Here is a 26137-nt window from a genome sequence, read left to right on the forward strand (position 1 = left end):
AAGGCAGCAGTGTAATGGGTTAGCGGTTAGCACCACTACAGAGTGTCCCCTCCCTCCAGCGCTTTGGCCCTTTGACATCCCATTCAGCCATTTTAGTTACCTGGTGACATCATCTCACCGCCATTTAAAAATGATTCACCCTTTGTGCCTTTTGACAAATGACATTGTCTCTCAAAGTAGACTTTGCTTCTCACTAAAATGCATATCTCTAACAGTATGTTAGCAAAAAAACACCTTTCTCCCTGGTGCTTCCTGTTTTGTTTGCATGTGTGCAATTGTAACACAATACACAAAGAGGAGGCACAAAACCATTTCAACTATTTTACCTCAAATACCGGGTGTACTGGGTGTGTTCACATATGAAAGCTGCCCTTCAAAAAAACTAGTTTTTTCTGTGCTCTCTCATCATTTGAGGAAAAGCTAAATTTAAAAATATATTAAGAGAGATAGAGAAAGAGATATTTTATTTTCAATGCATAATGCGGTCCATCTGGGTACATGCAGGCTGCAGGTAGCTCACTAGTGATGCTACCCATCTCTGTAAAAAGCTGTTTGCATTTAAGAGTCATTAATTCAGATTGTTTGACAGTTTGTTGATGCAGATACAGTTTGCACTGAATGCAATGCAAAGCAGTATTAGATTTCACTAAAACTATCTTAATGACACTTATGCATATCTCTTCTATTCGTATTCTTGTATCCATATCCTGTGTTCTGTCTTTGGCTGAATTAATCATAAAAGAACTAACCCTTATTTATCATTATTGACAGGATTTTCCCAGTTTTCATGTGGCTATTTCATACAGTCCTCCTTCATTTTCATGGTGTTTCGTCTCTGACAAAAAACAGTCATAATAAAAAGGTCTTGGCCCAGCTGAAAGACACACACAGAACTAGTTTCGATCTGAAAGAATGGTCCAAGTTGACTCACAAAATATGACACCTGCTGTGGGCGTTGGAAGTTACACATATCTAGAAGTTTAGTCATATAAAACCAACAGTGTCAGGTCACTCACAGTGCATTCTGTCAAATCAGGTACGCCTACCGGTGGGGGAGGAAGTATGCATGTATGTTTGTGAGAATGTGTTACTTTCCACCTATAAAACCACAACAAAACACACTCTAAATTGTTAGTGTAAAATCCAGAAATGTACCCAATGTGATTTACATCAAAGTGACAAAATTACTGGCCATAATGACAATAATTATACAGCGAGACTTTCATCATTGTTTATGGCACCCATCGGATCCACTGTCGGGCCAACAGCAATTACCTCAATAAAATTTATTTTTATGTTTCCATGCTGTTGAACTGTTTTGTGTGTAAAACAGGCGTGTCAAGGCTGAAGGCCTGTCACCAGTGTTAACTGATCTGCCTCCAGTAATGGTGTTGTGTGCAGGCATGTGAGCAGATAAGATTCAAAGGGTGGGGGAGCGAAACACGGCACCTTTACCCTGCACTTACAAAGACCCACCTGATGTCCTTTCATGTGGTTTTGGTTCTTAGAATTAGTTTACTGTCCATTTTATTTGAGAGTGAGCGTGACACACCTGGGTTTATGTTCCTGCTCCTGCAAGCATCAACGCTGCTGTTATGACCTCTGGCCTCTTTTTAAGGGAGGCAAGTGGAAAGAAATTTACCCACAGGGACTGATGAAGCGGAAATACATTTTGACTCCAAATCTGAGTATGATCCTGTATTTACCAAATACACACTCTGATACTGATACAATAGTACATTATGTTATTTTTAATAACAATAATAATAATAATGATATGACTATAGTGTTTCTTTAGGTTCTCCACGACAACAGTCTTTCCCAGATGTATTAAATGATCATCACAGTACTTGTTGTTTCATGTGTTCCCAGATCACTCACTGACTTTTGAAAGAAAACAAGCGAGCTGGAGTTGGCAAGCAGGTATCTCTTTTATAGGGCGTCCTCTGAGACAAGTCAAAACTTGAACAATAGGTCGTCGTTATGCATGTCAGCCAAGGAGGAATGCTCGAGATCCGTCGGTATGCAACCAGGCAATTACTCTCATATACGTCAGCTCTCCCATGTCTTCAGCAGCAAGCCTGTAATTTCCCAATTACTAACCCTCATTGGAACTGCTTTGACGGCATCAGTGTTTGTCTGGAAGATGGTTGTACACATTTCTGTTAATCTCCAATCTCTTGAACCACAGCCTGTGGCCTGCACATGGAAAAAGGAATCATTTTAAAAAGGTGCCTAGATCTGTTGGTGGTTTGTGGGTGCTATGGGGTTAAACAGTTTGCATGCATAAATAGCTGTGGCACATTGGCCTTTTTGGCCTTTGTCATTAAAGTTCAAGGGTTAAATGGTGGGGGATTTTAAGGCGTTATTAATGGACAATTAATCTCATGAATAACATATTCTATTTGGGGTTTGCTCGATACTGGGTCCCACAGGGAGCCTGAGGGGGGAAATAGGGGTAACTTTAATTTCCTGTAATTTCACTTTCTAGCACATTTGGAAAAAGAACAAGACTGAGTTTTTCATCCTACTGTAATCCTCCTTCAATACAGAGACAAACTTGAAACTAAACCTTAATGAGTTAAATGCTAGATGCAGGGTTTCTTGTATAAACTAGTTTTAGAAATCTGCCTCTAATTCCTGTTGAATGGGAGTAACAGTACAGCTTGGGACTGTCACATTATGCTTATGTTATGTGGAAACCGGTTGCATAAAATGATAACTCCCTTAACTGTTTCTGTTGTAATCTGATGTATACAACTACGTGGAGAGTTGCATTTTGTGCTTAAGAGACCTGCCCTTGCGAGAAATCCTCTCTTTAGAAACCAAGCTGTTTGGTTGAGCAGGCCCGTCTGCAAACAACGAAACTTATGCCGGAAGGCAGTGCAGCACAGCAGGTTCCTAAAAAACTACTTCTGGTAAAACAGGGAGGGGAGGGAAGCTGACTCAACGTGCAGTCAGTAAATGTTACAATCCTTTATGGAAATGTGAAAGATCAGCTGCAGAGGACCAAGTCAGGCTTCCTAATTACTCTAGGAACAAATACACGCCAGATTGTTCTGAGAAAAATCGCACCTGCTTTTGGCAGAATTATAACTATGTCTCAACAGGTTTCATGTTTAGTCTAATGTGAAAGAACCTGGTGATTTATCATCCAAACGTTCCTAAAGTAGTTTGGCCTCTCTTCAAGAACTGTCAAGAGAGGAATAATAACCATCTTCAAACATGGCTTGAAGATTTCAGTTAACACATTTGAATACAACATTTCTGACCATATTTACGTGGTGGAAAGTAAATGAGTACATGTACTGTATGTACATTATCAAGGTACTTCACTTGAGTATTTCCAATTTGTGCTACTACACTTCTGATGCAAATTTACTTTTTACAACCTGCATTTATTTGACACCTACAGTTAAGATTTTATAAGATTTTACTTACAAAACATATAACCATCTTACAAAGACACAATTGTTTATAAGCGCTAACAAATGTCCTTATTAATATTTATGAAATAATTATGCATTACAGATTAATCATAAAGACATGTTTTTGTGTTGCCAGGTTGTGAATACTTCTTTGTAAGGAGCCATTCCTCACAGTAGTACTTTTAAACTGAACAAGTCCAGATTACCAACCAAGCAAAGTGGGCAACCTAAAACCCGCTTAACTGCATGTCAGTTTGTTTGGTATGCCTAATATGCACCTCTAAAGTAAAATGGTCTTGCATTATTACCTAATCATCGAATAATTTATCAAAATCGCAATATGGCCTAATGCAATTTTCATATTGCAAGAGGTGTAATATTTGTACATTTATGTTTAATCACACTGCCTCAAGCTAATTCACAAGTGGAAAACCTGAGCCCAAACCTAGACTGGTAGCATAACGGTAGGCTACTCGTTTTGGGAGGTTCTTTTTATGTGGGGGGGCCTGTTAACAGATTATCAGGCAATATCTACAAAGACATTTTACTAATACATGTGTACATTACTGAGCTAATGCAGGTATTTTACTTGTATTGATTTATTACTACTTTTACTTAAGAAAAGGGCCCAAATTCTCCTCCCACTGCTTGTGCTGTTGTGCCCAGACGGTTGGGTGACGTCATGACATTTGCCTTTGCGTTCAGTTTGCTTCTTATTACTTCCGGGGCCCGGCATAACGGCCCCAGAGGGTCCTCACATCCCCTTGCAGCTTCTTCCGATTACCACCAAACGACTCCCTCCCTCCCTCCCTCCCTCTTTGAAGCAATAGGCGCCGCCTCTGACAGGTTACGAGGCGGGGCCTGGCTGTGCGGAGCCGGGAGGCAGGCAGAGAGTCTCTTGCCACAGCTGTGCTCCGCTCTTTGTCGGTTTCTGCTCTCCTGCGCTTTTCTATCCGGTACAAGGATACAAAGAGAGGGGCAGACAGCATGAAATAGAGACAGAGCGTAAGAGCGGCGGGGGCAGCAGAGGGACACGAAAAACCTAACCGGACTACAGTCTAGTCCGGACACGGATACTATTATCTCCAGACTGGATACGGAGCTTCGCCGATGTACGCACTGGATTTTACCCACCAAAGAGTGTCGAGACCGCGGAGAGAGGGGCGGACTTTATCGCGCAGGTAGGGTTTTTTGTCATGTAGGTGTCAGAGAAATGTACAGAGGGTATTTTTCTTTTCCTAAATCGGCTCTGGAAAAGCTGCGCTGTAACACAATCTGCCTACTGCAGTGCGTGGTTCTTAAAAGCCTTTCAACTCCAAAGCCCGTAAAGCTCCGAGGCTGAAGAAGAAGAAGAAGTGTTTCTGAAGCAGTGCAAAGCTTTTGAAGGGACGTGGTGAATTTAAGCTCCGGAGTACTCCGAGTAGCCTATTTTTTGTCGCTGCTCCGCCGCAGTGCCCTGTGTGTGTGTGTGTGTGTGTGTGTGTGTCGACTGTAGCCTACGTGCAAACTTGCTCGGGCAGCGATGTGTAAGCGGCACGTAGACGGCAGGGGCCGCGTATCGGACTCCAGTGATCAAAATATATAGTCCCGAGAGAGAGAGGTTTTGTTACAGAGATGATTTTATCGCTCCTACTCGGGGACGCTGCTGTAATTGCAGGCGTGACGTTAGTGAGAGACCAAAGAAAAAAATACACTATCCGATTATAGCCTACATGTTCTCTCTCTTTTTTTTTTTTTTTTTTTTTTAAAATAATACTTCATCTGAAACTGGCGACTGTGCTCAAGTTCCCTACAGTGGGATTAGGTAGGCTAATATTTTTTCGCTTCAGTAAACGTTACAGACTGAGCGAACCATTTTATCCTCTCCAACCGAGAATCATTATATTCTTGTAATATTTCTTTATGGGCTTATAACATATTTGTGGTCTGTGTGTGTGTGTGTGTGTGTGTGTTCATTATGATCGCCTTGTTGTTCCCGGTGAGGCTAGGCTAAATTTTGCAGGGTCATATGGGATCAGAGCAGTGTTTGTCGTGGGGGTGGGGGGGTTAAACAGGTTTCGTTTCTGCATATAGAAAGCGAGGGGTTTCTTTCCAGGAAAGGAAAGATGAGTTATTTTTTGTGGCCCAATTCCTCGTCCAAGCGACCTATTAATCATGCGCCAGGATGAATCATGATTATGGGATTATAGGTGTTAACTTTGATGACTACTACCTCTTTCTTTCTCTCTTTCCCTTTCTCTCAGGACTGTCAGGGTTTAGGAGGGGATCATGGATAAAACTTTGCACATTCTCCAGAAATCCGCAGACGGTGTGCCGACTGGGATCGCCCTGGATATGAGTTTAAATATGGACGAGGGGGAGGATTTCACGGAGCAGCAGATAGTGGGGCTCCCGGACAAAATACCTTTGGTGAAACCTCATTTCAAAAAGAAGCAGAGGAAATTGGACGCCAAATGCCTCCACCGCGCCCTGGAGGACCCTATACTGACCACTTTACTGAGCACGGATACGCTGGTCTCTGGGGACGGGGTGTTCGTTCCCCGGAACCAGCCGGGCCGGACTGCGGGTACCCTGTGCGCAGCGGCTGTAGTGAAACAGAACTGTATGGGCCAGGTGTGTCTCAAAGACCCGGGAGCTGCTGACGATGCCACAGCTGGGGCTGTACCCGGGTTGATTACCCGGGATGGTGATGTGGAAATAGCCGATACTACTGCGGAGCTGGAGGAGACTGAGCTGCGAGGGGAGCGACCCAAGATCAATGATCCAACCCCGGGCAGCCGCTGCTTTCAGCCTAAACCTGGCCTCAGGGCGGCCGGGAGCACAGTGACAATAACGCCACCTGTCAGGGATATACCTCCCATAGTTGCACCCCAGGCTCCTCACCAAGAGGGCGGCATCAAAAGAAATGACCTCTTAACCTCTGGGGCTAAAAACCTTCCAGTCAAAGCATGCACCAGCGTCCATGACCCCATTCCCCTCCTTCTGCAGCCTGACAAAGGAGTGCTATTTCAGGATAAAAGCGATGAGGTCTCCCTGGACCTGGTTTTTGAGCTGCTCACCCAGCTCCAGTATCACACGCACCAGTCAGACTCAGTAGAAATTTGTGTGGATTTCCTCCAAGGGCAGTGTGTTTATGGCAATGACTGTGCCCACCACCACACTGTCCTGCCCTACTACTGGCAGATCCGCAGGAGCAGCAGTCAGACGTGGCAGAGCATAGCAGACGACTCTCAGGAACAGCTGGAGAGACTGTACTGCAACCCAGACAATGAGCAAGTCAGGCTCAAGTTTCAGTAAGTATCCCTCTATAGTGTTTACTGCAACCTGCAGGCTGTATTATCCTGTACTGTGTATACTGTATGCCTTCTGGTTAGATACAGGATCCCACTGTGGAGGGAAGCAGTAACAGAGCATTTCTGTTTTTCTGTTTTGGATCTGTGCCTGTGGGTAGGGGGTCAGTTCTCTTTCAGTTCAATCAGTTCAAAACAGGAACTGAAACCTGGAAACCATGCATCAGTTTCCAACATGTCTGTTTATTGTGGACAACAACACTTAAATGTTATTTATAATAATGTCTCATAAATGGTCAGACCTTTTAATGACATTACAGCGGAACAATGATACATTTAGTAAAAAATGCTCTCACTGGATTGATAGAGTTGGAAAGCATTGGACCCAGACCAGTACATTATAGTGTGCTAAGTACTGCTGAAAGGCTACTGTGTGGTGCATTTATAAGTACATTGTTGCCATGTCACAAGTACCTATGAATTAACAAATATTTGACACTTGTGACATGGCAACAATGGTGCAGTAAGCTGGTAGGCTGCTGTAGAATGATAAGCACTTTTTTTCTCGGTGTGTTAAGAGACAGTGGACCTCGGGCCTGAGCTTCTGCTCTGGTTTCTCCACTGGTGTCAAGCTGAAAGCTTTGACTCTACAGGTGTTCTGTACATGTGTGGCCGATTAACTTTGGCCTTGTGAATGTGCCTATATGTTTTACTTTCACAGTCCGTAACACAGTAAATGTGGCTTATTAGTGCATGTGTGAAAGTGTCCCTTTATCTCCTCTGTGTGGCTTTCATGTGTCTTCTAGTTAATGTGTATCATATCAGCTATCGTGCCCTTGTGTATACTCGCCACTTCATCTCCCGGCCCTGATATTGGTTATCTATTTCCTGTATTTTCCTGCCCCCGAACTCGCCCTGTGATTGGCTGGAGCGCTGTCCAAACCAGACTTGACAGCACTCATGGCAGAAAGCTGTGAACTTCCATGACCCCCAGTTGCCTTGTGCGGTCATTGACGTAGACGCACTTGGCAGCTTCTTTCCTTCCCTCGGTCATAGACATGCACACCACCGTGTACACTCTCACACACGCACACACTGCTTGGCACGCAGACGCTCGCACGAATCGGCTGCACAGAGAAGCTCAGTGGCTTGCAGTGCTCACACGCACGCCTTTTAGCAGTCTGAGATAAACCACTCTTTCACACACCCACATAGATACACAAACACACAAACACACACACACATGCAAGCACTTGGCAAGCCCCAGTGGGGTGACATAAAGGAGCATGTACCGCTTCCTGTTAAACTGTACTGAATGCAGGCACATTGACACACGGGAACTGACACACAATGAGTAAGTCTATACGACTGTTGACTGTATTCTAAACACATATTGCTTATCGTTTTTTTCTGTTTATATTCCTGTTTACTATATACATGACTGAAGTTGTCCCAACCACAGGAGCCCACATGACATGTCCCACCCCGCCCTCAAACTCATATCTTATCCCATGATGTCATGTTGCTATATTTGCAAAATATTATCATCAAACTGCTGGGTTTTTTTCTGTTGTTGGACAAGTTTTTTCCCCCCTGTGACATTTAGGGCTGCAACAATTAATCTGCCAAATATTTTCTTGATTAATTGTTTGGTCCGTAAAGTTTTTCAAATGTAAGTCCAAAAACTCAAAGATATTCAATTTAAATTACATAAATCAAAGGAAAGCAGCAAATCCTCCCAACTGAGAAGGCTAGAAGTAGACAACGTTTGGCGTTTTTGCTTGAAAATGTACGTTGGATTAATCAGTTGTACCTGCAGATGAACGCCTGTTGATTGATTTCCCGTTGAAAGTCAGTAAAGCAGTTAAATTGTCATACTAGAATCAACAAACAAGCAGATAGTCATTGTTTGATTAAGGTGTAGATGTCTCTTTAGGGCAAGTATTAAAATGCCACATTTGAAGGATTTTGTGTTACATCTGTGTCTGAATCGGGTAAAAAGTGCAGTCAATGTAAACACGGTCAATGAAACATCGCTATGCCTATTATACCCTCAAACTATCAGCCACGTCCACATCACCAGGTCCTTCATGATTACTTGAGCCCTTTGAGCGGCCATGTGTGTTTGTCTTTGTTTATGTCTGTGTCTCACAAACACACAGGTTTGCGTGTGTGCGTACAAAGATTTGTATGTGTCTGTATGTTTGACTTGTTGACTCATGTTTTCAACTGAAACTCTATGCAAAGTGCTTATTGCTCCACAAACAGGATATGTAGCTGGTGGTGTCAACCCAAACTCTTACACTCTCATAGAGTCAGACTGGATGAACTGGGTCACTCGACTGAAACTCCAGTAGAAACTGGAAACCCCAGAACATTGCACCAGTACATTTGACCCATATTTGTTGTTAGTTTTGTCATTTGCCATTAATAATACAGATGCAATTTTCTTTTTCTTGGCCAATTCCGATTTTCTTAGCTATAATTGACAGCATACAACATTTTTGTAACTTTTCTTTAATGGAAATTTATTTATTCATTTATTTATTAGGTTCCCCCCATTAGCACCAGCATAAGCACTGGCTATTCTTCTCGGCGTCCATTCAATTGTATGTCCATACTTACATGTATATTTGTATTTTATATCTGAACATTTTTGAAAGAACACTTTATCCTATTTCTGGTATGTTATTTCTTATCCCACCATTTTAATTCTACTTTATTCTAAACCTTATTTTAGTGTTCACTCACAAACTGCTTTAATCTGCTCACCTTGCTTTTGCCATCAGACACACACGCAAACACACACACACACACACAGTAATGGCTGCCAAAGTATTGGCTATATTTTGCAATCAGGTAATGGGATTCTGATCAGCCTCAGTCACCGGTCATAGCCCATCAAGCTGGAAACCATTCGATTTCTGTAACTGGCCAGTCGATCAGTGCATCTCTAATTAATTATTTTAATAAAAATAAAATACATATTGAGCAGTAGTCACCATCATTTAGTTAGTGATGAATTTCTGAAAAACCCTACTTCTCTGACGAATAACACTCTCAGATTTGTAGTTCTTTAAAAAAAAAATTTTGTGCATGTTTTTCTATCTTAAGTAAACGCTAATGCTAATTCCTGGTTTAAAAGTGTGGTTTATTGTATTGTTGTTCTCTTCTAATCCAGTGTTTATTTACACCACAGGCTAGAACTGGCAGTAGGGTGGTTGACCTGCCTTTAGTGGATGTGAATATTATGGAACAGTTTGGTTCAGTAATATGTTGACACTGGGTAAACTCAGTATTGGTTTGGGGCCCTGAGAGCTGATCGGGTGATGGGAGACAAACAGGAAAAGTCAGTAAATTGTACAGTACAGTAGTGCTATGCACAGTTCAGTCATTTACTTGAAGCTTTGTGTTGCAGAGTGTGTGTGGGGTGTGTGTGTGTGTGTGTGTTAGAGAGCTCTTTTATGCAAGTACACACACACACACACACGGGGCGAAGGCATCACCTTGGTTACCACAGCCAAATGATAACATCGTTAGTGATCTAAAGAGCAGCAGATGACTTAACAAGCTGTACTGTCGGTATGGCAACACAGGCCTGTTTTGCCTTCTGCCGTGTCTGTGTGTGTGTGTGTGTGTGTGTGTGTGTGGAAGAAAGGGAGTGGACAGCAGTGGCTTTTTGTGTGCTTGCATCTGATTATGTCCTGTACAGCCCATTGTAGTGCATGTGAGTGCGTGTTCTGTGCTGAGCTGTTCTCATGTGTGTCTGATCCATAGCACAGGTTAATCCCGTCCATATGATAAGCAGGAATGGAAGTCTGGCTAATCCGCCTTAGTCATGAACTCAGCAGTAAGGAGGAATGTCGCAGTCATCGCTTCTAAAAGTTAGATGGTGTTAATCGTCGGGTGTACAGTCGCTTGTTAACACATTTGTGCTCTGCTGGTGTCCTCGGCTGATTTGTGTGACGTTTGCAATTTACAGGAAAACACAAATTCTGAACCACATCTCCTACAATTAGGCCAACTTCCTGTAATATCAACATACGGGCTGGCTTTAGGCGAACCATGAGGAAGCACATGTTTTTCGTATGTGTATGAGAGAGAGAGGGGAGATCGAGAGAGACTCTTTTGTTGGCCAGGTGATAAAAGCCTTGCTTGTCATTAACTGACATAAAGAGTCACCGAGCACCAAGGGCAGAGTGACCTGACACCAAGGTGTGTGCGTGTTTGTGTGTTTACATCGTGGGGATTCCTCATTGTTGCCTCATTGTGTCACGAATCAAAGAAAATCAAGGATGGTTGTGTCTATCAGAGCTTGTTTGCGTGTGGTGATTGTGTGTGTGAAAAGAGGCAGTGTCAAGATAAGACTGAGTGTGTGTGTGTGTGTGTGTGGCTGTAACATGTCAGCCCATGCCATGAATCAGTGGGGCGAGGTCTGGGTCACTTTGCCTCTCTTATTACTCAGAGTCAGTCTTTATCTCTCCATCTTCCCCCCCTCTCCACCTCTTCCTCCTTTATATCTATAATCATTCCTCATCCTTTTTCACTAATTTTTTTTTGTGAAAAAGCTCTTTCTTTTTGAAGCACCACTAAGTGTTATTTTTAATGTCAGACTCACTTATCTTTCCATCTTACATCTGTTTCTTTCACGGATTTTGAGTTTTAAATTTTCAAAGAGGGGTTGAGGGGCTAGGACAGAGAGAGAGAGAGGACACCCTGAACTATAAGCTTAATGATCTGCTGCAGAGGAGGACAGAGACACACTCATAACAGGAACAGTTCAGGACATGCAGGAGACGACGGTGTATATTTCTCACTGTTCCCTTTTTGTGTGTGTGTGTGTGTGTGTGTGTGGTTGACATCTTGTTACAGCCTTCAGAGCTAAAAAAGAAAAACTGAATCAAATGAAGCACATTTAAATGGATAACTTAATGGGGAATAGATATAACTTGAGGAAATAACACTAACCCGTGACATCAAGGTAGTGTGTGTGTCAAACAAGGCTCCGTCAGCGGATTTGGTTGACTGACCGACTGACATATCAAGGCATGCCTGATTGCGCATGTGCTCATGAATCTGTCGAAAGAATGCCTTTGCGTGTGTGTTAGAGAGAGTGAGCGCTGATGTTATTTTTTTCTTCCTAGCTTGTGACGTTCCCAATAGCATGACTGATGCTGGTATGTGGGTCCTTGTGTGTGCAGCCGTGAGAAAGTTCGAAGGTGTGTGTGTGTGTGTGCTGAAGACGGTGTGGGGAATTAAGAGCCATTTTGGCAGTGCAGTGAGTTTTCTTAACCTTTATTTATCCAGGTTGAGGTTTAGCTGAACAAGCTTTCTCTTTATTTTTTTCCATCAACACCTGGCTCAGAGATTCTGACACAAACATTCACACCTGGGAGCAGGTTTGGTGCATTTTCAGTGCCACGTGCTTGCACAAGGGCCATCTTCTTTCACTTTTAGCACACAATCACCCCTCCCTGGTATTCCATTCAGAAGTCTTTTTCCTTTTAAAACTCAAATACGCCGCTCCAAATCTTCTCTTTACATTTGCATTTTCTGTTGACTTTTGCATGTGTACCTTGGAGCAGCTCGCCATTTCAAGCGTGGTCTTGAAAGTGTCACCCTTGCCAGAGTGGGCGTCTCTTTCCAACTTTTGATCGGCCCTCCCTGCTGAAAGCACCGAATCTCAGTGCACTTAATTTAACCGGTGGAATTTTATTTTTAGAACATCACAGACTAGTCTGGGAGCCAGGGAGGGAAAATGGCTCTGTGACTGTCCTCTGTGTAGACCTGTCTTCTTCTGGGTGTGTGCGTAAGAGAGGCCAAGTAAGCAGTAACATGGGGAGGCTGCCTGGAAATGCAACCAAGTTCACTTAACTTCCTTATAATAATATCTGAATATATATGTGTGTGTGTGTGTGTGTGTGTGTGGGAACTCGAGAGTGACTTATGAAGCACACACATGCACGCATTTGCAGAAGCGCTTGTCATCATAACATTCTGTTGCAGGCAGAAACTGTTCTGTTCTCAGAGACCATAATAGAGGGAGAGGGGGCCATGCAGGTGCACCCAGAGTACTTTCTTTTTCAGTCTGAAAGTGCAGAGAACAGAGATGTGTGGAGAGACAGAAAGAAGCAGTGGGAACAGATCAGAGAGATGACTATTATGAAACAGTTTGGTTCAGTAAGATGAGCAAAGGGAGAAGAAAAATAGGAAAACAAAGTGAGCAGAAGAACGGGCTGACCAGAGGTGAATTAACGAGTGTACTGTTTTCACAGCTGATCTGCTACATTTTCAATTTCCTTGCCTTTCACATTGTTCTCTGTCCCTGTCTTTCCTTGTAGCACCTATTTCCATCATCCTTTCTCTTCCGTTTCTCTGTTCTACCTCTGCATTTACTATTCAAATTTAATTCTCATATTCTTTTGTATGAAACGAAACATGCTTTTTTGTTGCTTGAATGCCGTTCAGAAAACAATAATTGGTGGACATCTGCATTATCTGATGATCAGTGAGTCACTTCTGAATTGCTGTTTTGTTTCTGCACGTGCTCAGTGAATGAATTCCTATTTCACTTCCTCTTACAGAGGTGCTGTCACCCTATGACTTAGCAGAAACACACACCGGAAAGATAATTAGTATTTGTATCAGTGTGCATATAGGCCTATGTTTCTGTAAAAATGACTCAGCCCCTGTCACCTTCCTGACCGAAACTGGGGTGTGTGTGTGTGTGTGTGTGTGGGGGGGGGGGGGTAGGATTATAATTTGGGGTAGGGGGGAATGAGAATGTGTTTTGTCAATGCTGGTCCCCACAGATAAAGTGCCTGCAACCTCAGTGACCAGTAATTGCACTTACAGTGTACTCATATACAGTGTAGCTATTATACTATGAGGTTTCACTTCTCCAGGCTGTAAAACTATTAACTCATCAGGTCCGGATACACTCCGCTTCTCTGTATTTTAGATTGAAAACATCTAAAGGCTTTAATACAACCCCTGCTTTACACACACACACACACACACACATTTCCAGACAGACACACACTCACCGATGTCTAACCTTTTGACATTACATCCAATTAGTTTCCTTGCAAAAATCAATCAGCTCATTAACCCTGTGTGTGTGTGTGTGTGTGTGTGTGTGTGTGTGTGTGTGTGTGTGTGTGTGTGTGTGGGGTGCATACATACGTGTATGGCTGATGTGTGTATGTCTACCTCTCTGTCTGTCTGCCGTCCATGGCTTAGCGTGCCAGTGTATGATTCCCACATTTATATGAGTGGTATGTCTGACCCAGAAAGGATTTGCCGGAGGCCCTATGGCAGACTAATGTAGAGAGACAGATGCACACACACACAATGGGGTTTTGACCCACGCTTGTTGAGACAGACAGAGGTTAAGGCAGGTTGTATGCACATGATGAGATTATGCTTTTCCACCATTTATTTACTTAGCAGATGATAACACTTAGCAGGTGCTAACACTTTGGCATGTCTTCAACCTAAATCTAGAGAGCCCAGGTTAACCCCCTTGGTTTACCATTTATCTGTCTATGTGTCCTTGAGCAAGGCACAGAATCTCTGTAAATTTTGTAAATCAAAGGGACTGGCATGAAGGCAAATGTCAGTATCAGAAAAATGAGATGCAAATATTTCAAAGAAAATCACAACATTTTGGAAATTCACTTGTTCACTTTATTGGTGAGGGTTATACGAGAAGAACAATACCACTTGTGTCTGTACGGTAAATATGAAGCTACAACCAGCAGCTGGTTAGCTTAGCTTAGCATAACAACTGGAAACATGGGAAAACAGCTACCCTGGCTCTGTCAAAAGGTAACAAAATCCACCCACCAGCAGCACTAAAGCTCACTTATTAATGCATTAAATGAACACAATTTAAGTTAAGCTAAACTAGCCAGCCAAGCTAACCATGTGCTGGCTGTAGCTTCATATTTACGGACTTGAGGTGTATCAACCGTCTTATCTAACTCTTGGCACAAAAGTGAATATGCAAATTTCTCCAACATTTTTAAATATTTCTATAACCATGCCATCATGTTAAATTATGCGATATCATGAAGTAGCATTTTCCGAAACACCATTCTGGTTTAGATCTTGAACTTTTGTAGAGCAGTTATTAAAATAAGATTAATATGTGAGTAATTACTGTGACATTGATGTTTTCAGTGTGTGTAAATATAATGTTTAGATCGTCATGTTTCTTTCTATTCTCTGTATGTTTACATGTGGCATGGAAGTCCTGTAGTTGATGCTGTGTGACTCATACTGAGTGAGCAATTTGAGGTTTGGCCATCTTGCTCCAGAGCACTCGGGTTAAATTAAGGTTCCATCAGCAGCCGCATGTCTGGTCATGCAGCTGCAGATGGAAATATAAACTGTGACCATTTAACAACAAGGTCACCGTGCCGCAGCCACATGTTAGCTGACTGTGTGAATCTGTATTATATTCTTTCCCACTGACTGCAGCAGTTAGTTATGTTTTTTTTAACTTTGTGTTTCAGGGGTAGAGTGTTTACCCTAGACTTTGGGGCGATGCAAGTGTGTGACCTGGAGTTTGACCGTGTCCGACGACTGACCACTCCCGCCAGCCCTCTACCCACTCCCACAACGAACTCAAACCCCACCCCAAGCTGTCACACAGTGTGGAAGTACTACTGCAGAGACAACTTTGGCTGGCGGGAATACTCTGAGGTGAGTGCATTGATGTGTGTGTGTGTGTGTGCACACGGTCTGTGAACACGAGGTCAGACGTATTAACTCCCACACCAATCGATTGTCTAGCTACTGTCATGGGATCAATTCAGACACACCCCCACCCCCACTTAACAACCCTTGTGACACAGCTGTCCCCAGCCAATTGCAATTTATTTCATCAAATCAGTAAAGACTGTTTTCTACCTGTGTGTATGTGTGAGTTTGTGTCTCATGATGACACTCAGCTTGGCTTTTTGTTATCTGAACATTGCACCACACTTCACTGACAAATGCCTCTGCAAACTCTCCCTTCCTCTGTTGAATGAAAATGCAGAACTGTATAAAACAATTGAGTCTAAACTCCTCTTCATGTCTTCCACAGCCGGTGGTGAAGCTCATAGAGGAGGCGAGTTTGAGGGGTCTTAAGGAGGTGCGATTCATTACGCTCCAGAACCAGTATATCCTCAACATCAGGGAGGGCTTCCAGCAGAACGCTGTCTTTGGGTTCAGGCGTCAGATCAAGAAGCGGCCCATGTTCATGTCCTCCGTGATGCTTACACCCCTCCTACAGTAAGTAAAGACATTTAACACTGGATTTAATTATCACTTCTCTTAAACTAAGGAGGTAAGCACATGTAGAGGTCTTGCCTGGATGTTACCGATCCAGAATTGTTGTTTTCTTTGCCACATGGCGTGGCTCTAGGGGTGGCATTGTTGGTCTGTAAATCCACTATTGGTCAATTATTGGATGGATTGGAAGTAAATTTTGTAGCGATATTCATGCGCCCCTCAAGATAAATTGTAATAACATTGGTGTTCCTCTGACTTTTGATGTTTTTTGTGTTAATTAGCAAATGTTAGCATGCTTACACGCTAAACTAACATGCTAAGCATGGTAAACATTATATCTGCCAAACATCAGCATGTTAATATTGTTATTGTGAACATGTTAGCATGCTGACATTGAGAGGCTGTAGGCTCTCATCTTTTTACATAAAGGACAAGCTGACCAACAAGCTAATTTCCAAATATGCTTGGTGTTGTCGATATGGAAGCTCTTTGGATGCAGAAAGCATTTTTCTGAGCAGTCTATTAACATATGTGAAGGATAACAGTCTGATAAGCATTAAGGTATAGAATTGCTACTAATTAACAGTAAAGCAAAGTGTCAGGAACAGTCAGTCCTTAGTTGAGAGGTAGAGGTCATTCACTTGACTGATAGTCTCTCTTTGTCTCAATCTTTCACTCCCTCCCCTCTAGTTCCCATTGTACTCACTGGCAGAGCCTCGCCGATCGTTTAGCACTCAGATCTCAACCTTGTTAGAGAACATTCAGTATTTTGAATATGAGGCCACAGTGGCTATTAGAACAAAGTCCCCAGTTTTAGTGCCTGGCAACACGTGCATACACAGACAAAGTTGGTTCTTAAGTATGTGATACACTGTCTCCCTGTGGCTCTCTGTGTTCTGTGAGCACCCTGAGTCCCTGTTAGGAGACAGGCGGGCACACAGAGGTCAGTACACAATACTAATGTCACCGTCAGGCCTGAATACTCAAATGCCTCTGAACACCACATTCACCTTTAGTCTATTCCAGTACGGTTGCACGATGGCAGCCTGAGATGAACTTGAAGCCCATACTAACAATTCAGATTTTTGGCAAGTCAAACCGAGTCACCAGCACGCAGAAGCTGTGCTGTGCAGAAGTGAAGCAGGTCTGATGCAGATGCAGAACAGATGAGACAGAGGACAAGAGATTCACAGAGAGCTGACAGATAAAGAGTGCAAGGAGAAACAAAAGAATTCAACCCAGTTAGCTCCCACACTTCAAATACCCACCGAAGTAATATAAATCAATCTTAAATCTTATTTTTCTGTAAGAAAATCCGTGAATGAGATGAGATCTGTCCATTTTTTTCAAGAGAAGATAAGCTGATTTTAGAATTTTATTAACCTGCATTTTCTTTATAGCAGTGAGGTGATCCGCCTCGCAGCACTCGCCTCAGTGATATTCCTGAAACAAGTGATACCAGATTGGAAACAAGTGGAGTCATCTCACCCCATTTGCAGAATATTTCACTTCCTTTGCCGAGCAGGCTGCTGACGCAGTGTCCTGCCAGTGTCCCACACAGAGAGAGCTAGCACGAGCTGTTCCTACTGGGCCTGACAGTCAAGAGAAGACAAACTGGGAGAGCAAGAGAGAAAATTAGATGGAGGAAGCAGGAGGCAGAATGAGGGAGAATGAGGGAGAAAGAGACGGCATGTTAGAGAGTGAGATAGAGAGGGGAAGTGAGAGAGGTCTAAATGGTTTCCAGACCGGGTGCACAGCAGAGTAGAGCTGGAGAGTGAAGGAGTGTGAAATATGACTGTGGGGAGCTGGAATTTGGATTGAAGAATTTGTTCCTGGGACCTTTTCATCCGTTTGTTGTGTGCACGGTTCAGTAAATCACTGTGTGGGGACAAAAATCTGACCACACACTTATATTACGGAGACAAAAGGCATGTCCCAACTAGGCAAACCTTTAAAACCTTTAAAATCTTAGAGTTATTATCTTAGGTAGTTTTTTGGTTAAAAAAATCTAAGGGAATGTATGCAAGGGCAGTGTCCTCCTAAGTGACCAAAACAAGCGTGTGTGTGTGTGTGTGTGTGTGTGTATCAGGAACAATCTGTGCTAGGCTTAGAGGTTGAGGTCATTAGCGTGATTGGCACTCTCCCTTGCTCCTTCCCCACCTCTCTCCCTCAGATATTTTTATCCATCCCCTCCCTCTCTCCCTCCTTTGTTATCTGTCCCAATCTTTTCTCCTTTTCACACTCTCTCTCTCTCCCTCTCCTCAACCCCATCATTCTCCTGTTATCTGTCCCTTTTCATTTCACACTTGTTTTCGGCAGCAGGCTGTCTGTGATCTCTTCAAAGCACACGGGGAATAGAGACATCGATTGCAGGGAGAGATTGAGAAGGGAGAGACAGGATAACGGAGAGAGAGAGAGAGAGAGAGAGAAAAGAGATGAGAAAAACTGTCGCCCTGACTCAGAGTCACACTGATCAGTCTCCTGACAACACACACACACACACACACACATATACGTGCACACTCTCTTATGGCTCATAGGGCTAACAGCATTTACACTTAGAGAGTGATAACTTGACAGCCAAACCACTGCTATTGACTCAAATGCCAGACACAATAGTTTTTTTGTCACTTTCATGATTGGCACTTTTATACTTTCCTCTCTTTTGTTCTGGTTCCTTTCTCTCCCTCCTCACTTTGCCTCCCTGTTGTCTTATTTGGTGTCTGGGTTTCATTTTTGCGCGGCCCCGCTGTTTTGTTTGGTCGGCTGATGGCTGCTCTGGAGCCACTCCGCTGCGCAGTGATGTCATTGTTGACAATTTGTGGGCTACGATTTTGGAAGTGCAAACGTGTTGGTTCATCACAACACGACAGCGGTTTTGTTTTACGTTAGGATGCAGCTTTGATTGGAAACACATGGGAGTGGTAGCTGTAGGAAAGAGTAGACACATGTACCGTGCCGTGATCTGCGGCTTGTGAATGATGCTTTCGTTTGATAAAAATGACCTGGCCTTGGGATCCTGCTTTTAGCAGGGATGACCACTGGCCAATGAAAAAGCTATACCTGGAATGATGAGATCTGGAGCAGTAGGTGATTTTGAATAAAGTGCAGCAACTAAACATGTGCATGTACTGGATGTGAAGGCCTATAAGAAAGAGTAGGTTATAAAGGATAAAAAGAAGTTTGCTTTTTAAATTATTTATTAGACATCATGTCATTTTTAATTAATTTATTCATTTATCTTTTGGGATATTATCCCTAGATATATCATTTTTATATCAAGGCTACCATAGCTGAAAAATAGAATAATAAATAAGGTAATAATAATGTGATTGATAATATTTGGTATTATATAATACTTTGTGGAACAAAAGTCCATGCATTGTAGGCAGTGCCTGGTTTAATGGGTGTGGAATTTCCTAATCATTTCCTTAAAGGTTTCCTGGAAAGAACTTTGTAATAAAACTTCTAAGACAGATTTGAGTTTAGTTAGCTCTGTTGAGTTTATGAGGTTGTTTATTTCCAGTGATATCTCCTCTGGATACAAGCTGCTAAACCTAAATAAATATTAATTCAATATTGTATGTATGAATTGCATGTTTGTAAGTTGAGAAATTTTACATTTTGCAGTGTTTCCAATTAATTACGACATCCACGTCTCCTTTTTCCCTATCATTAGTTGTACATTGCATTGTTATTTCCAGGAACCGTCCTTTGAAAGTAGAGTTACATCTAATTTCCTTTCTAGGGAATTATAGGAAACTACCCATAAAATAAAGCGTAAAGGTAAAAGAACTACACAAATACAGCTGTAAGAGTCAGGTTTTGTGTGTGTGTGTGTGTGTATGTGTGTATAAATACTGTATATTTTTATATTTATTTGTACTTTGTTAGTGTTTATGTCTGTCAATGTATTTTATTGACTGGTAATTTGGCAAACTCAACCATCTAGTAATGAATAGGTATTTACAAACTATTAAAGGGTTTGTAAATCAAGTAAAGTGAATAGTATTTTTTTAATCAAATATCTTATCCCTTTTGTATCTCTCTCTCTTTCTCCCCAAGGACTTTGGGCGGCCTCTCTTCATCTCCCCTCCCCTGTTCCTCCTCCATCTCCTCATCCATGGATCTCTCCACATCGCATCCCCTCTCTCCAACGACCACCAACCCACCCAGCCTTTTCCCGGAGACATGGCTACCCATGACAATGAGCCAGGACTTCCTGCAGGTGCCAGTCTCACGTGAGGACCGCAGCTTCCGGACAGTGTACAGCCTTTTCCACAAGACGGTGTCGGAGACCAAGTTCAGGATCATCAAGATCATGCGTGTGCAGAACCCCTTCCTCTGGGAGAAGTACAAGAGGTGAGCCGAGAAGCCTTTTACTGAAAGCACTTCCTCACAGCTGGAGATATCTGTAAATCTCACCTCAAAATTATGAATCATTATGTTTAAAAAAAACAACAGACGAACAGGTTTGAGCGTCTTCACTTCTTTTGCATGCATTTGGTCCTTTACATGCCTTTACATGTTTTATTGAACATAACTGCATAACTCTGAACATAACTGTGCTGAACTGCTGAAATGATCACCAGCTACTATTTCATGAGAATGGTATGATTTTTAGTGGTGGAAAAAGCTTGTTCAACAATAACTTGTTTTCATAGTCAAGATACTTGACCGCGCTTAAGATATAGTAGGTTATAAGCACATAAATAAGTTATATTTATATACATATATTTATGTTTATATGATATTATGCACCCACAGTGGTGCTAAAGTTGTACGAGAATATTAGTGCAGTGTGGTTTCTGCTGCATTAAATTATTTGGTTCCTCTTTTGTCCTACTTTCACATATTTTGCTGTTATGGCACAAAAAGTGTTTGTTAACCTTCGTATCCAGATTTATGTTGTTGAATATTTCAGACACAGCTGCATATTTACTTGCAGACAGAAACACGAAGAAAAATATTTCTTAACAACAAACAAAGGGTGAATGAGAAACAATGTGAGAGGAGGAAGAAGGGGGGGGGGGTAAGGCAAATGGGACCAGCTGTGTGGAACTTCGTGAGAATGAGTCGACAGTGGTGTGTGAACACAGCGGATGGAGAGATGTTTGGTGATGATGTTGTTCTTTTCGCGAGCACTGTTGGCTAACCACTGTGGTTAGAGCAGGGCAGGTCCTATCAGCTGTGACAGTTAAACACTCCTGCACTGACTGGTACCACGCGGTTTCACAATGACTGACAGTATGGGCTTGTGTGGTGTGACACTGACTCTGAAAGTGATGGCCCCCCTGAATGCGAGTTAATTTCCTCTTCCCACACTGATAAGAAACCATAACTGCCTGTTTGTGTGTCTGTATATATGTGTGTGTGGTGGCATGTGAATGGCTGGTTATTTATGTCAAAGGAAGTATAACAGCTTCATCCTAAAATGTTGGATACGATTGGATGGTAGGAAGTTGAAGTTTGTGTGCCTGCATGCGTGCAGTGCCGGTGTGTGTCTGGTAACAAGCTGTGGGGTCATGGGAGGTCACGCCTGGGTCACCTCTCTGTCTCGAAATGCTTTCGCCTCTGCATGCCTGATTGATCCGCACACATCAAACGAGCTGTGTGAGTGTGTGTCTGTGTGTGTGTGTGTGTTGCTCAAGAAAACGGGGCCCAATGTTCTTACCCGGTTTTAGAGCAAACAAGGCTGGGATCACAACTTTTGAATAGAAATAGCAGGACTGCTCCCAACTGTTGCCTAATTCACCTGAGAGATGATCTGTCTTTGTGCGTCAGCCTTTTCCCATAAAGAACACTTTTTTTGTATCAATATATCTATTGGCACAGTGGATAAGACACATGCCTTTGGTGTGAGAGACCCGGATTCAGTTCCCCACTGTGACACATCCACCAATGTGTCTCTGAGCAAGACACTTAACCACTCATTGCTCCAGAGGCATGCGACCTCTGACATGTATAGCAATTGTAAGTCGCTTTGGATAAAAAGCGTCAGCTAAATGAATATATGTAAATTAATATTGGTACATTATGTCTAGTTAAAATGAGCAATAAGCACTAAAAAGCAGTTAATTTCATCAATCTTTATTATTTTATATTTTGTATATCCTGTCAATATCGTATTTATATATTTATATTGTACTTTATGTTTATTGTTCAGCACCAGGTCACCAAGCAAACTTCTTGTATGTGGAAACCTACTTGGCATTAAAGCTGATTCTGATTCAACAGATCCCATCTCACCCTCCGTCTCTCTTTGCACTAACAGGAAGAAGGAGTACATGTCGCGGCGGATGTCAGAGATGGACCGGCTGCTGAGTGAGCGCCACCTCTTCCACGGCACCTCGGCCGACGTGGTGGAGGGCATCTGCAAGCACAACTTTGACCCCCGAGTCTGCGGAAAACACGCCACCATGTTCGGCCAGGGCTCCTACTTTGCCCGCAAGGCTGTCTACTCCCACAACTTCTCCAAGCGCTCGCCCAAAGGAGTCCACTGCATGTTCCTGGCCAAAGTCCTCACTGGCAGGTGTGTGTGGGTGCTGTCGTTAACAAGCTGATAGAGGGAACATTTTTCATGTCTCTTTCTACTTGCAATTTCATTACTGCAGAAAAAACAAAAAATGTCACTGCTTTGTTGTGGATTAAATGTTGCATTACAGTATTTGTAATTTTATACCGCAATGTTGATATATATGCTAATATAGTAAATTTTTAGAACGTTCAATTAAGAAACCAGATGGTAATGTCTGGTTTTGGCTAATGCGGGGAATTAAATATTAGAAAAGCCAAGGTACAAGGTGCAAAATCCTATAAATCCAGTATTGCCATGAGGCAGTCCTGCCCAATGATTTACAACATTGCCAGCAATAACCTAATACAACCATAGATATTAAAGTGATAGATTCCTCCGAGTAAACAATATATCAGAATTTCTCACAGTATTTCTATCATCTAATTTCTTTCCTACCAGTAAGGTGAAGTTATTTCCAAAATGTCTTATTTCTAGTGGCAAAAGCTCCGTCTTTATCCTGGTCGTATATCTTAGCTAGGACCTGGGCTTTCCTCGACTAAGGATTTACATAGTCAAATCAGAATCGTCAATCCTATAGTCAAGTGATAGTCGAATCGTGCGTTTTTGTGCGGGTTACACACAGTAGCTCTGCTTTAATCTTGAGAAGCTGCAGAGTTGCAGTCTCTATTCATTCAACTTACACTGTAAATTTCCAGCTAAACTGTGGCTTTTTTAAGACCCTTTTCTCTCACTCTCTCTCTCGCCTGCCATTCACCGGTCTTATGTAGAGTTTTGCGTGCATTTCGTGCTGCCAGCAACTGCATGATTGACAGTTAAATCAGGTTCCTCCCATCCAAGCATCGAATATTCGACTATTCGGGGTCAGCCTTAGCTAGGACATTTGTAAATTGAGGCTTTACTTATCCAGTTTTTGTTGGAGTTACATATTTTAGTGTCCCTAAATGAGCCTGTGTTCTTTTGTTGACAAGTATGTTCTCTCTAGCACATGCCACTCTTCCTGACCCCATCACTGTCTCGCTCTTAGTGCTTTCAAATAAAATGTACAGAACATATCAGCATTCATTTGGTTCTTGGAAATGCCGAGCTTCTTTTCCATATACTATCATTCAGTCATGCTGTGGATCATGCTACTCTCATTCTTTTAAATGTCAAAGTCAAATCCACACATGTAAAACAGCTGATTTGGCTGAGCCCATCATACATCACCAGCTTCGCTATGCAGCAACACACAGTCTGCGGTGTGCCCAGAGGAGGGTGTGGTTTGAAAACACACCACACATATCCCCCTCTCCTCACTCAACCACCAAACAAGGGTTCGATCTGCTCCATGGCACAGACAGAGACATTGCTTCCAGACCTGAGCAGGGACCAATAAAGAAGTTTTCTGTACAGCGTGGTTAACTGTTGTGTCAGAAACCATATCTGGCACACAGGCTCTTTACTGTCTCTACCCACTGCCTTTGTCTGTAGCTGAAAATGTTCTTATTTTAATATGTTTTATTTATTAGCCCAGAGAAAGGGGTACAAAGATTGATGGATTGCGGGTCTTTAGGGCGTGACATGAATATTTAAGAGAGGAAAAACAAACTGGTTACAGTGCGCTGGCTCATTTCATATACTTACAGTACATTTATTTCATGCAGTTACAGCATATGCTTATATTATTTAAGGTGCCCTAAAACACACAGACGAGCAGCATGCTTGTAATCATTAATTTTAGAAGACTCTTCTTTTAAATGGTAAATTATTCTTCTGTAACTCCAGACTTGCAGAATTGAATTGCATGTCTTTTAGCAGCGATTGTCCTCATGAAAATGAGGAAACACAAAGACCATTGCTTGTAATAGTCCCAACCACATGACTAAACTAGTGCCTGTCCTCTTTGTTGTGTTTATACAGGTTTACTGTAGGAAATCCCTCCATGCGTCGACCTCCACCCATCAACCCTCGTGACCCCTCCAGTGACCTTTTTGACTCCTGTGTGGACAACTGGGTGGACCCCCAGATCTATGTCATTTTCAACGATGACCAGAGCTACCCTTACTTTATCATTCAGTACGAGGAGGTACCCAGTACCGTTGCCGTCTAAGCCCTGGATCAGATCTGGGTCTGTCTGTGTTTGCAAATACTTACTCATAGTTTGTTTTAGTCCATTGCTGTGCCAGATGGGCGGAGTTTGCCTCTGAAGGTGAAAAGGAACAATTCAGACCAATAACAAGCTGACATTTTCTTTTTGATCACTGTTGCTTTAACCAACTTTGTTAGACAAAGCTTCGCCCATCTGCTGCTCTAAACAGGTTAAAACAGGCTAAGACGTGTTTGCAAATACTCAATGATTTAGGAACAGACTGATCCAAACCGGATTAAACTGGACAAAACTGGACGAGCAAAGTACGACATCTGTGTATGATCCATTGTTCAAAGATGGATGACAACTGACAACAGCTCCGACCACAAAAGACTTGACTAGACTCATATACCACACTTTGTTATCTAGTGGGAACAGGAGCCTAGTGATGATCATCGGACACAAAAGGATTTTATCTACCTTATTGATCTGGAGCAGATGCAGGAAAACCAAACCTAGTCCTCTTATCATTTTTACTTAGTCGTATGGCTGTATATGAACTCCACATCAGGACAAATGCTGTAGTAGGCAGTTAGCGTCCTGCCAGTACTGTGAATGACCAACTGGTCGTATTATTGTGAGGAAGCAGTAACCAACCAATCAAACGCTTCCATAGAGATACCATGGCGACACTGACCCCTGTCATTCTGTTACAAAAATCATAGTGAGTGTCTACCCAGCCTCCGGCCCATATGTTTTTTTTGTTTTTTATTTCAAGTCTATGTGCTGCGTGTTTGAATCTTTTAATTTAGTGGACATGAATCTTGTGGCCTCCTCAAACAGACAATGGACATGGGTTTCAGTGGGACTTTTACAAATGGACATACATACTGTTTACCTCCAGGCAGAGGTTCCACATGAAGCCAGTGCTGTTCCCGGTTGCCGTTTTTGCCTTCGCGCCCACCGCTTTAGTTCCTCACGGGGGATTGAAGAGTGTACAATTTCACGCTGAGACTCGATGCTGCTGCAGCGGTGGCGGCACAGTAGCATTTTGTCAACAAACCCCCTGAAACTCATCTCTCTTGGACCGCTCTCTCACTCAGAGACAGTAGATATGTTTTATTGAGACATACTGTACAGGCGTTCTCTTTGTTTATATTTGAACTGTGTGCCTTTTGTTCATAAAAATTTTATTTATGTTAGTTTAATGTAACATTGATTAAATAAAGAATCTAAAACAGAAAAAAATAGTTTGTGCTGTGCTTTATTCAAATGATGTCAATTCATTCATTAGCAGTTTAGTGCTAATGGTGTTTTGCTAATATCCCTCGGAGACTGTTGAGAATGCATAAAAGAGGCTTTCGTAATCCTGGTTGTTTCTGTTAAAAAAGAGACGTAATAGTTTGACATTTTGGAAAACTTTGCTTTCTTGCTGAGAGTTAGATGAGAATATTGATGCCACTCTCATTCTTGTACCATAAATATGAAGCTAGACGCAGGAGACGGTTAGCCTAGCTTAGTATAAATCCTG

The 26137-nt window shown here is 42.4% G+C and overlaps 1 protein-coding gene across 2 annotated transcripts; it reads left to right on the plus strand.

Moving 5' to 3' along the window:
* Positions 1-4303: 4303 nt before the first annotated feature.
* LOC119882868 (TCDD-inducible poly(ADP-ribose) polymerase) lies at positions 4304-25854 on the plus strand. Of its 2 annotated transcripts, XR_005440559.1 has the most exons (8): positions 4304-4609; positions 5672-6721; positions 15238-15427; positions 15813-16000; positions 20066-20362; positions 22275-22532; positions 24438-24688; positions 24816-25854. XR_005440559.1 is itself a non-coding variant. In XM_038693176.1 (7 exons), the coding sequence occupies exons 2-7, from the start codon at positions 5697-5699 to the stop codon at positions 24625-24627; spliced, it is 2148 nt and encodes a 715-aa protein (XP_038549104.1). In that variant the 5' UTR covers positions 4304-4609; positions 5672-5696; the 3' UTR covers positions 24628-25854. The 2 variants fall into 2 exon arrangements, 1 of the variants encoding a protein (XP_038549104.1); XM_038693176.1 differs by having other exon boundaries at positions 24438-25854.
* The last annotated feature ends 283 nt before the right edge of the window (positions 25855-26137 follow it).

This window comes from Micropterus salmoides, unplaced genomic scaffold (genome assembly GCF_014851395.1).
Source record: "Micropterus salmoides isolate LMB-PRFRI ecotype aquatic unplaced genomic scaffold, ASM1485139v1 Ms_hic_scaffold_3, whole genome shotgun sequence".
In the NCBI taxonomy this organism is placed as follows: Eukaryota; Metazoa; Chordata; class Actinopteri; order Centrarchiformes; family Centrarchidae; genus Micropterus; species Micropterus salmoides.